This window comes from Cololabis saira, chromosome 15 (assembly GCF_033807715.1).
Source record: "Cololabis saira isolate AMF1-May2022 chromosome 15, fColSai1.1, whole genome shotgun sequence".
NCBI lineage: Eukaryota > Metazoa > Chordata > Actinopteri > Beloniformes > Belonidae > Cololabis > Cololabis saira.
The window spans coordinates 6694590-6706924 of record NC_084601.1 but is presented as its reverse complement, the minus strand read 5'-3'; the positions used below and the strand labels follow the sequence as shown (position 1 = coordinate 6706924).

General features: G+C 38.9%; 1 protein-coding gene across 7 annotated transcripts in view; it reads right to left on the bottom strand.

Annotated features, from left to right (window-relative positions):
• The window catches only part of ubap2l (ubiquitin associated protein 2-like), a 38333-nt gene extending 28188 nt beyond the window's left edge, over positions 1-10145 (bottom strand). For 5 of the 7 annotated variants that reach the window (XM_061742291.1, XM_061742295.1, XM_061742297.1 and 2 more), the window contains exons 1-7: positions 9901-10067; positions 7920-8051; positions 6379-6456; positions 3671-3781; positions 2817-2991; positions 1438-1539; positions 1275-1320 (exon numbers count right to left, since the gene is read on the bottom strand). In XM_061742291.1, coding sequence (XP_061598275.1) covers positions 1275-1320; positions 1438-1539; positions 2817-2991; positions 3671-3781; positions 6379-6456; positions 7920-8009 — 602 coding nt within the window. In that variant the 5' untranslated portion in view covers positions 8010-8051; positions 9901-10067. Of the gene's footprint in view, positions 1-1274; positions 1321-1437; positions 1540-2816; positions 2992-3670; positions 3782-6378; positions 6457-7919; positions 8052-9900; positions 10068-10089 lie in introns of those variants that run through there. The other 2 variants (XM_061742292.1, XM_061742293.1) reach the window with 2 other exon arrangements.
• Between the last annotated feature and the right edge of the window lie 2190 nt (positions 10146-12335).

Below are 12335 nucleotides of genomic sequence, written 5' to 3'. Positions count from 1 at the left end.
AGTAAACACTCGCTATGCAGCCTGATTTATGCTTCTAAACAGCAACTTGTCCTGTAACCTACATACAGGACCTGTGGGGTGGTTGATGTTTATTATTCGTTGCATGTGTCCCCCTGCCATTCCTGCACCAACTATTAGATGGCGGTGCAGGTTACTTTCTGCCATGTTGACCTCTCTTTTGATTTCCATTTGTATCTTGTGCATGGCAATGGCGCAAACTCATGTGAGCGCTGATAAATGTTAAACAACTGACTTTTATTGGCATTACACCAACCTATCCATCTTGAAAATGAAAAACAAAAAGAGCAGTAACCAGAAATATATAGAAGCAGTACAATGTTCCTAAGCTGACAAATCAAATTGTTGTTTTCTGTAGCAACAAGACATATAGTTATGGTTTTCGTGACCAGCACATCAGACTTGTGGTAGGTTTTTCCTTGCCACTGTTTGGCTTTCAGGTTTTCCTCCTGTAAGGGAGATTTTACCTACCACTGTCTATTTAATAATTATACTGTGGGTCTCTAGAATTGTTTTGTAATAGATGTTATACAAACAAAATTGAATTGAATAGAGATGATAGCCCAGCGTCCCTCACTATAGCATTTATACATCATTGATTTCACACAAAAGCAAAGGAAATCTAACAAATACACGACATTGTAGACTATTTTCAGTACAGCAGGTAATACAGACTATATCGATCATACAAATGAATTCTTTAATTTCTTTTTTTTTTTTTACAAAACCACTTGAAGAATGGTCTCTTTATAGCATCGATTACATTCTGATGACCTCTTCAGCCAAGGATTGGGAACAAATACAGTAATGGCAATGTTAAAATGGCTTTGAAGTAGTGACTTAACGCGTTGTTTTACTAGAAGAAAAACCTCTAAGGGAAAGGCAACACAGTTATTAGCCTCAATAGCAAAAGCTACATGCAAGAAAATATAGAAATTGGTGCAAAGTCATCAACTCACTAACATGTGAGCGTGCACGCAACATAAATCACTCAAAACACACTGTTCAGGTCTAAAGAGTGGGCGATTGAAGGTTAAGATATGGGGAGCTATCCAAAATTCACTTTGAAATGTTTGAAAGATCCACTGAGCAAAATGATACTCAGGTCATGCTGTTCTGACCAACTGGCTTCTGCATGTTCTCCCCCCGTAGGATAAAGGCAAACAGATTGATTTCCTGCTCTCTGGGGACCATGGCAACAGGTAAAAGTGAAATAAAAAGCCCTATGTATTTAGGCAACACAGGTATTCCCTTACCCCATGCCCTGCGCTGAAAATCTGCCTCCTCGCCGCCCAGCTGCTCCTGTGGAGACAATGGGCGAAAATTCACTTTCTTAGTGTGATTTACTGTTGTCACGCAGGGAAATGGCATCATAGCCATTTCATTCACAGAGGAATCAATCTAAAGAGGATTACCCACCTACAGCTCCCCGTCCTCTGCCTCTGCCCCGTCGGCCTCGCTCAGCCCCTCTTCCAGCTATTCCAGCTTTGGCTCCATCCAAGCCATTCTCCTGACCGCGAACTTTAGTGGTGAAAAGAGAAAGAGATCACAATAAAGGTATCGTGACATAATTTTTAACATGCTTTTAACACTATTAAAAGTCTTGGCCAATATCCCTCAAATGTGTGAAAGACAGTGAAAAACGCGTCCTTTTCCCCCTTTCCTGTCAATCATTGCCCCCCCCCCCCCCCCCCCCCCCCCCACATTTCCCACGCCCGCCGCTCGGACGGGGATTCGGCGCAGAGCTCTTCCCTCTTCGCTACTGAGGGAATCCTTGTTAGTTTCTTTTCCTCCGCTTAGTAATATGCGGAATAATATAGTAATTAAGCGGGTTGTCTCGTCTGATCTGAGGTCGTAGGCGAAAAAAAAAAAGGAGAGCGCGGGTGGAGAGGAGAGAGGCGGTGGCCGTCTCTCCCTCCAGCCCGCGGCTCAGTGCTGATGGGCAGGGAGCTGGGTGGAGGGGGCGGTGATTTAGCGGGTCTATACGTATAGGTCCGTCACCCAACCAGATGCGCCGTTTTTGCATAATTATGCGGAAATTCCCAGAAAGCACACAATACACTGAATGTTAAAAGTTCGTTTTTCTTGGGTGTAATTGATGTCAAGACACCCAACTAAACACAAAAAAAAAAAAAAAATCAAGAAAAATATTTTTTTCATGTCACAATCCCTTTAAAACACTGTAGTGGACGCAGAGCGCAATGGAAGGAAAAAAACTTCAAATTAAATAAAAGTTAAAAATTTGTAAGACTTCAAAGAGAAACGAAAAGCCTCAAGCTATTTTAGTACACTTGAAGAAGTAGATATAGTTTTTTTTTTTTTTTTTTTTTTAATACATCTACTGCTGTACATACTGGCATGCAATCTGAAAAACTGGGCTTGTGGGTAGTGAGCATATCCTCGCTTTTTGATCCACATACCGCAAAGCAAAATAGCCGTCAGAGATTAAGTATAACACTCCAATATGCAGCCCCAGAATAAAGTTCTCAGAAAGTTCTGTTTATATTTGTTAAAAAAAAAAAAAAAAACACAACCCCCACACACACACACACACACACACACACACACACACACACACACACACACACACACACACACACACACACACACACACACACACACACACACACACACACACACACACACACACACACACACACACACACACACACACACACACACACACACACACACACACACACACACACACACACACACACACACACACACACACACACACACACACACACACACACACACACAACAGTAGAACCACAGCAAAATTATGAAAGCCTTACATTCGCGTCCCCTGCTGGCTCCACGCCCTTTACGCTGAGCAGCACCTCGACGACGTGCTGCATCTTTCTCTCCTCCCTTGTCTCTGTTCTCTTTTCCTTCCTCTCCGGCTTCTGCCTGGCTGATCTCCTTCTGACCCGACACCCCTTTCTTCTTACCCACCATTTCCCAGGAGTCCTTACAAAGTAAATATAAAAAAAGTGTAAAGGATAAGCTGTTAAAGGGATGGTCTGGGCTTGCTTCATTATTCTTATACAGGAAAACTGGTCATGACTAACTAGTATGAAAACACCTTTTTATAGGTGAACTCGTCAATAGATGATTACATCTTTCCAATTTAAAAAAACTGAGACAACTTGAAAACAGTTAATTTTCAAGTAAGCTTTACAATATACATTCTTACCTAAATAACTTTATTCTGCATAAATAATAAAAGCATTGTATCAAGAAAATATGGACACTGCATGCACAGTCAGATGAGCATGGGTTCCATAGTAAGAGGCTTTACATCTGCCACCAGTAAGACTAAGGAACTTCCCTGTCAGTGATGTGCGGGTAGGTTAAGATATGACCCGCCATCGTCCGACATTTTCAGCCAACTCGACTGCAACTGGAACCGCAAATTTTGATTTACAGAAAATAAAACCCAACCGGCTACGTGATAGCGGGATATCATTATGCATATTTTTGTCTGACTCGTAACCGCAGGTGACCAGGGTCAAGCCAGCACATCACTGTTCCCTATTAAACTTTTATCTTTACAAACTACTGTGTCGAAGAAGGAAAACCCCCTCGAAAGTCATAAATATGTTGTATCGTTTCCAGAATCTGGTCTTCGAACAAAAGCAATACTCACAGTGTCTGGGCTACCCTCTAACAAGACATTAATGGCTCTGTTCACGTCCCCATTGCAATCATGCAGAGCGATCATCGACTCATCCTGGTCCTTGCCTGTGATGTCAATCAGCTGGGGAAACAAAACAAGAGCCAAAATGAGACAAAGAAGTAACCCGTGACATGTATTTCAGGTGCTTCAGTTATGTAAAGATTGATTGTTAAAGAAACATTACAGAGTTAAAAACAACTGTAGGTCTCTCATTAGATAGTAAGGAGCTTTGGAGGCCAAAACAGCAACATTCAAAAGCAGTTTTAAGTGAGATTGTGTTTGCAGCAAAATAGCAAATCATGTTTGAACTTGGGATAATCAAGCTATAAAAAGATAAATAGCTATTTTAAGTCTCTGACAAGACGGAAAAATGTAATTCCACTTAAGCAATAGTGTCAATAGACTCCGTAAAGACAAATAATTTTAACTTTGTATCCGTACAAATAGTGTAAAAGGGCTGGACAGACATCTACATCTGGTTGTTGTTATCTTGTAATATATCTGTATAAGTTGACCAATCTAATGTCAGTAGATGCAAAAGGAGGAAAGGTAATGGCTGCACCTCTATAGAACAGGATTTTAAGTTGGATAATCGACAAAATAGGGAAGTGTTACAAGCAGGTTTACTCATGACAAAATAAACAAGTAAAAGAAGGTGAAAAACAGTTGTTGCTTTTTAAACAAACTAATTCTAAGAAAAGAATAAATTAACATAAGACACCTGCTTTGACCCAATCGTCAATACTAATAAACACAACAATATCAAATGCTCCCATAGAATTTCACTTGAATAATTAAGTTATTCTGATCCGACAACAAATTCACCTGGCAGATTCTCCAAATACACATGCACTTACAGCAACGTTGTGGGCAGAAACCAGACTAACTGCTCCCCACAATACAAAAACCTTAGTCCAAACTGGTTTGTACAAGGTGCAAGTGTCAGCGCTGCTACTGTCATCTATAGCATCTTCAGTATATTACAATATTCAAGTTGTTTTTACAATTGGGTCCAGAAGTATTCTGGCAATTATAGTTTTTAAATCATATACCCATTATGCACTAATACAATTGATTTAAAATAAAAGCAATCAAGATGTTATCAAAGTTTAGACATTCAGCGTAAGAGGTTTTGTAAAAATTAGCATTTACCGTTTGTAAATTACAGCCATTTTAGGCACCGTAGGTGCAAACGGTGCACTATTAGGTGCACCGTATTGTGAGGCGCAATATCAGTAATCGGGTCTATTTTTATACATACGGCACACCCGGTTAAAAGGTGCATGATAAAACATATGGAAAAAAAAAAAACAGTCCCGTAAGGATGGATGATGGTTGCTTCCGAGCACTACATAATTAGTTATCTAACATTGTCTGATGTTGCAACCCGTATCAACCAAGGACCGACTTTAATACAACGTTCCCGTGTCATCTGAGCGGAGCGGCTTCGTCCCTTACCAAAGTCACAATAAAACATTTTGACAAATTTTTGAGGGCGGTGTACCACATAAAATTGGTTCGAGGTCAGTTAGCACAACAAAATTCATACATGAGACACCTTGGGTTATAAGGCGCATCGACGATTTTTGAGAAAGATAAAAGATTTTAAGTGCGCATTATAGTGCGAAAAATATGGTACTTCAATTTTCAAGGGCTCAAAGGTTTTTGGACAACTGACCGTTAAAAGATAAATGGCCAGGTATGGTCTATTATTTTATTACTTCTAAATAAAGAAATTTGCCTGGGGTCGGTATTCAGTTGGGATGTGGCCACTGTTGGGACCACCAGTATAAAGTTCCAAGAAATCTCAATGCAAATGAAGTAGGACATCGTTAGTATGAAAAAACAACATGAACTTATAGGAAAGACAGAAAAACCATAGGTGTGGGCAAATCAAAAGCTTGGTACATTCTTAAAAAGAATGTAAAAAAAAAAAACAAACACTAAAAAACAAACAACTGTCTGGCTCATCAAAAGACCTGAAAGATAATGAAAAACCACCTAAGTGCACCCGAGGCAAAATGACTGAATATTCTTGAATCACCATGTCAACTTCCTGATCTCAACTCAATAAAGAATAAACTGCACTAACTGAAGACGAAACTGAAAGCATACAAGCTCATAAACAAGCAGCACCTGAAAGTTGGCTGCAGTGAAGGCCTGGCAAAGCAAGAGAGGAACTGAATTTTGTGATGTTCTTGGACACAAGACTTCAAGCAGACAATGACTGAAGTATTTCCATCCAAATATAAAAAAAAATGATGGTTATAAACCTCTTAATGGGACCTATTATGGCATCTAATACCTATTTTAAACAGGCCATGGATGTCTTAAAAACAAGCTTTTGATTGTTTTTGCTAAATAAATTTGAAGTTCATCTTGGTTGCCTTGGTTGGGGCTTGAACCTGGGTCCTCCAGACCCAAGCCCACCTCTGTATCCACTAGACTACCACCCCCTTATGTCATGTTTCATTCCCAAAGATACAGCATACTTGAAACAGAGCAGTTCAATAACTTGTCAAAAAAATAAGATATGCAAGGCATAATTCAAAACACACATGTACATCAAAGGAGAAATAGCTAATGTAAGTAGACTACCAGTCTGCCAGTAAAACATAATGGCATTGTTATCCTATAGAGCAACAACATATCTGATAAAAGGTTGGGGATATGCCTACCTGTTTAACCTTTTCTTCAAAATCTGCATCATTGTGGTCTGAAATCATTTGGGCAAGTCGGATCTGCTCCGCGGTTGCCTGTTTTAAGAAGAGTGAAACATACAATATATGAATCAACAAATGGAATCAAAATATCTGCATTATTGTAAAAACACTAGAAGAAAGTCAATTCATAAAATTTTTACATCGAGCATTTAAGCACTGAGCAGGCAAATCCATACAGCAGCCTTTCTACAGTTGCTACCACAGCTACTGATAATTGCAACTTAATCAGTTCCATTTAGTAGCTAGTACTGGATACTGAAAACTCACAATTTAAAGTTAACTCCATTGTAAAAATATTGAACATTTTCAGGCGCATATGCACATATACAAACTATAAAAGTGGGTGTATCTGTGTATTCTATTCTCTGTCCTCTTCAGTTTATAAATACCTGATTGTCTTATGTCTCCTTTTTCTCAAACACAACACGTTATACATTCATTCACACACACTATAACACGTCACACACACACCAAATTGCTCCTATCACTGTTGTGTCTTTCCTACTTTTTCCACATTCCACACTACATTCTTAGTCCTCTTTGTCAAAACTTTTTTTTTATTATTTTTAACTTTTTTTCCCCTTTTCTTGAGGGACCAATAAAATATGGTAGACTGTCAAGAGGGCTGGTGAAGGAAACACACTCACAACACACCCATAGACACAAAAAAAACCTTTGTTGGAAGATTAAAATGCATATATGTGTGACTTTTGAGTTTTACCAAACTTGGTGTTAACCATTAATATATATGCAGACATGGGGGAAAAAGGAGGACATTTTCAACAAGTTCCAGTTGCAATTCCTAGTGCATTGAAGCATCCAGGGTGTCACACTAAATCCATACTATATATCCAAAACATAGACATATAGATTTGATCATCACAATTCCAGGAAGGAAGGAAGATGCAGTCGTTTTTAGATTTACATTTAAAACAGGACTTATTTTATAAAAAATGCAGCACTTCTATCAAAACTCAGAACCTCTGCAAGAAACCATTACATATCATCCCAGCTTGTTCTTCATGATTCAATTTCAGGCCAAAGACCATGAGGTAATTACAAAACCACTGTGACATAAGCTGATCACCTTAGGTCAAATACCAAGTTGACCAGTGCGGTTTAAGTTTATGTTTATACTACATGGTTGAAGTGACCCATATCCAATTTATCCAAGGCTGTGTGGATGAAATAATATTCAAAACTATGGTATCAAACTGTTATGATCTTTGAGTAGCATCTTGCCAACTTTGAGTTAAGCACAATCTAACCAAAACAACTTTGTATTAGAGCTGCTAAAGTCCACCATGAACTCATACAGAGAATATTATGAGATATGCATTCAATATTTGCAATTATACTCAATAACATTGTCTTCATTGAGGGTGTATATAAACATACAACTCTGATGCAAGGAAAACCTTACAAAATAGGTACTGGTCTGTAAATACTGCAATTATTTCTTGTGCACATGTACAGTTTAGTGAGACTGAGCGTACCTGAGGCCTCTGCTTGTGCTGTGTCTGTGTCTGGCCCTGTGTCTGCTCCCAGCTGCCCCGGGCTCGGCTCCCGCCCATGGACGTCATCATTTACAGTATATACAAATAACAGTATTTACAAAGGAATAACACCTGAGGAAATAAGAATAAGAGATGTGTTACAGTCCTGTGACCATGACATGTGTATAACATACAGTATGCATGTCTGGCAACATTTGAGCAGCACTTCCTCAAACTGCCTGGTAGCTTATCGTCTAGTGTTGGGGAAGAAGTTATCAGCTTTGTTTCCAGAGATGCATGGAAAACATTGACTAAGAGTTCCTTTCAATCCTTTTTTTTTTTTTTAATTTTTAATACTTGTCCCGCGAAACAGACGTGCCTTGATACACAAGGTGCTTACATAGTCCATGGGCCAGAGCCCAAAATTTCACTGGTCAGCACCACTCAAGGTGACCAAACTTACTTATGATTTTTGAAAAGATCCATGTCTGTAGATGATATTCTGGTATGATAACCTTCCTGAGTGGCAGCTGGATCATAATTATCAGCTCATGAAGTTCAGAAAATTACATTTTAGATGCTGCTGCATATCCTGGTTTAGACTCATGTACAGGATATCTGTCAATGTTTCACTATATTGTCTTTGGTATCATTTTAAAGGGGACCTTTTAAGCATTCATTCAAGCTAAGATGTGAATCTTTCTGACCAACATATTGGTCACTGCAGCTCTTTAAACTATAAACAACACACATTTTTACACAATTTTTCGCCTAAATGATATACTATTTTTTAGCCCTGTGTCATCTAGGAACAACAGAGACACAAAATACTAAAACTGGAATACTCACAGGACCATAAGGATTCAGGAAATGTATAATACACCCAATTTAGAATCATCAATTAACCTGAAGGGGGTGGGTAACTTCATGAGCTGATAACTACGATCCAGCTGCCACTCAGGAAGGTTATCATACCAAAATATCATCTACAGACATGGATCTTTTCAAAAATTATTAGTAAGTTTGGTCACCTTGAGTGGTGCTGATATCTGGTCTGGAACATGGACTAACAAGTCAATAACTTATTCACCTCTCAAACCATCTCTGATGCTCAATCAGTCTGTACTGCCAAATAACTGAATATGATCACATATGAATGCATCATAAATGGATCTAAGCTGACTTAAACATCCGATGGCAAAATACAAAAACACACATCACTCATGTATCATTCAATAGCAAAGTGTTAACCTTGCTGTGGCCACTTAATCTAGCTCACGTTACGTAAAAGCCTGTTCAAGTAGCTCACAAACAAACCCCGGGCCAGGGGCCCATCGCATACATTTCACTTCCACATGGCCAGAAAGCTAAGCCCCCCCCCTGGCTAATATTTGGAAACTGCTCGGGTCTCGGTGGGTTTTTCCTCATGGGTTTCCTCCTCTCACGTCTTCAGCCTCATTTATGCTTCTGCGTTAAATCCACGCAAGAGCATACGGCGTAGGGTGCGCGTCGCCGCGTACCCTACGCCGTAAGCCCTTGCGTCGGTGTGACGCGGAACCATAAATCAGCCTTTAGCCTCATGGCGACAACGAGGCTAGCCGCCGCTAGCTCGCCGGCTAACTCGGTGTGTCGACACCTGCCAGCACAAAGCAGGGCTGCAGAACTGGGCACACCGGGCCAAATAACCAACAGCTTCATTAGCTGCACTAATAGACACTAAAGCATTTTAAATATGCAAAAAAAAAAAAAAAAAACGCCCATGCAACAAGCTACCTGCTAACGCCTGCTAACATCGCCAACCTTTTCATAACCGGGTAAACGTTGGCCAAGCTGGCTCATTATCCCCTCCATCGTCCTGCAACTCTCATAACCGATGCGTCCCCGGGATAATCAGACTTTTCCCCCCACATTTAAGGACAAAGTGGCTTTACAGACAGGCCCACAGGCCGCTAAAATGAAAATAATAACAGGCGATACTGACCAGAACCCCGGTTCAATGTTACACACGGCTATACCCCGGTCGACAAAGAGATCTCGATGTCGACCTTCTTTTTGCGGATTTAGGGACAGTATACGACTCCTAGACTGAGAATGTAACAAAATTAATTTGGGGAGAAAATAAAAACGGGCGAGACTGGCTCACACAATAAGCGACGGACTGTGAATTTACCTGTTTCTTTTCCACTCTGACACCACAGAGAATCAGGTCACGTGGTCCGCGCAGCGCTGCGAGGAAACCGGACCCGCACCACGTGACCGCCCATTAATGTACTTTTATTCTTTTACCGGGTTGTTGAGACATGTTAGGTGCGATGCAAACATGCAAAAACGCAGACTTTTTTCCTGGAAAGTATGTACAGTACTCGAGTTGTAAAAAAAAAAAAAAAAAAAAAAAAAATCAGGGGGGATGGTGGATTTTATCATATGGGGATAGATCATTTGTGCTGATTACAAATAATATAATATATTATGAATAATAGCACTGACCAAGACACCAAAATCTTAACAAGAATATTCGTCTTATTTCTAGTTAAAATGTCTCATTTTAGTAAAGAAATCTAATTACACTTAAAACAAGAGTCGTCACTGGAAAAAACAACAATTTTCACCTGTTTCAAGTAGATTTTCACTTGAAATAAGTAGAAAAATCTGATTTTATCATATGGGGACAGATAATTTGTGCTGATTACAAATAATATAATATATTACAAATAATAGCACTGACCAAAACACCTGCAGAAATACTGCAGGAATGACATAGCAGCAGTTAAATGCAGCCTTCTGTAAGCTTTAAATATCCACTGGGCTTACATCAAATACATCAAAACACAACAATAAAAAACTGTTTTCTGAACTTATCAATATGACTCTGTCCTTCACAGGATAAGTAAAATGGATTACTGCAAAAACTCTAAATCTTAACAAGAATATTTGTCTTATTTCTAGTTAAAATGTCTCATTTTAGTAAAAAAAAAATCTCATTACACTTAAAACAAGACTCATCACTGGAAAAAACAACAACTTTCACCTGTTTCAAGTAGATTTTCACTTGAAATGAGTAGAAAAATCTGCCAGTGGAACAATATTCTTTTGCTTGTAATAAGAAGATAAATCTTGTCCCACTGGCAGATTTTCCTACTTATTTCAAGGGAAAATTTACTTGAAACAGGTGAAAATTGTCAAATAAGTTATTTTTCTGGTGTTATTTTTCTGGTGATGACTCTAAATGTTGAAATAGCAGTAAAACCACATTCATTGATGAAATGACATAAGGGATGGAAAGGGGGGATGGCAGTTTTACAGGGGGGATGATTTGGACCGTTTTTATTTCAGGGGGGGATGCCATCCCCCCTTATCCCCCCTCAACTCCAGTACTGTATGTACAGCAGTACACTGAAGAGCTACATTTGCACCACTATAAAGAAATCAGAGTCATCAGAGCATCAGGGCACCACATCGAAAGGATTCTGTATTTAATAAATAATTGAAAAAATACATTACACACAAAAACTGTTTGAATACAGAAAATAAAAATACAGTATCTTCTCTAGGATCATTGTTGAGTCTTGGACGGCGTGAGAACAGGTTGTCAAGAAATTGTCTGAAACGCAGCACGATTAAGTGCAATAAAAGTGCAATAAAAAGTCTTTTTTTCTGTGAAAGATGATATTTTCTGAAATACTTCTGATAAAACATGATGTGAACAGATCTTTTCCAAAATAAAAACTGTTTGATTACAGAAAATAAAAATGCAGTTTCTTCTCCAGGATCATTGTTGAGTCTTGGGCGGCATGTGAAACAGGTTGTCAAGAACACAGTATGAGTAAGTGCAATAAAAGTGCAATAAAAAATACTATGCACTATATAGTGCATAGTCCTTTTTTCCTGTGAAAGATTATTTTTTTCTGTGAAAGAATCAATCAGAATCAGAATCATGTTTATTTGGCCAAGTCAGGTCAAACAAGACAGGTACTCGGTTATTTTAGCTCACTGTACTGTAAGACTCTTATTAACATACATATACAATAAAAAAAGTGAAAGGTGCAGCAGTATTAGGTAGACATGGTCATTGAAAGGTGCATGGTGCATTGCTAGAGTATTTCAGATTATATTTTTTGAAATACTGCTTCTGATAAAACATGATGTGAACAGATCTTTTCCAACATAAAATTTTAATCAGTTTCGTCGCTCAGTTGGATTATTTTCTGACATATTTTTGATGGAATGGTATTTTTGTGTGTTTTCCATTTTATGGCCGAAGACCCTTCGTCTTTGGGGCAATATTTTGGATCTCTTGCCGGCTCCTACTGAATCTCCACACAAAGGTACATAAAGGGTATATGATGATGATGATGATGATGATGATGATGATTATTATTATCATTATTAATCATACTCAGGTTTATTGGCCAAGTC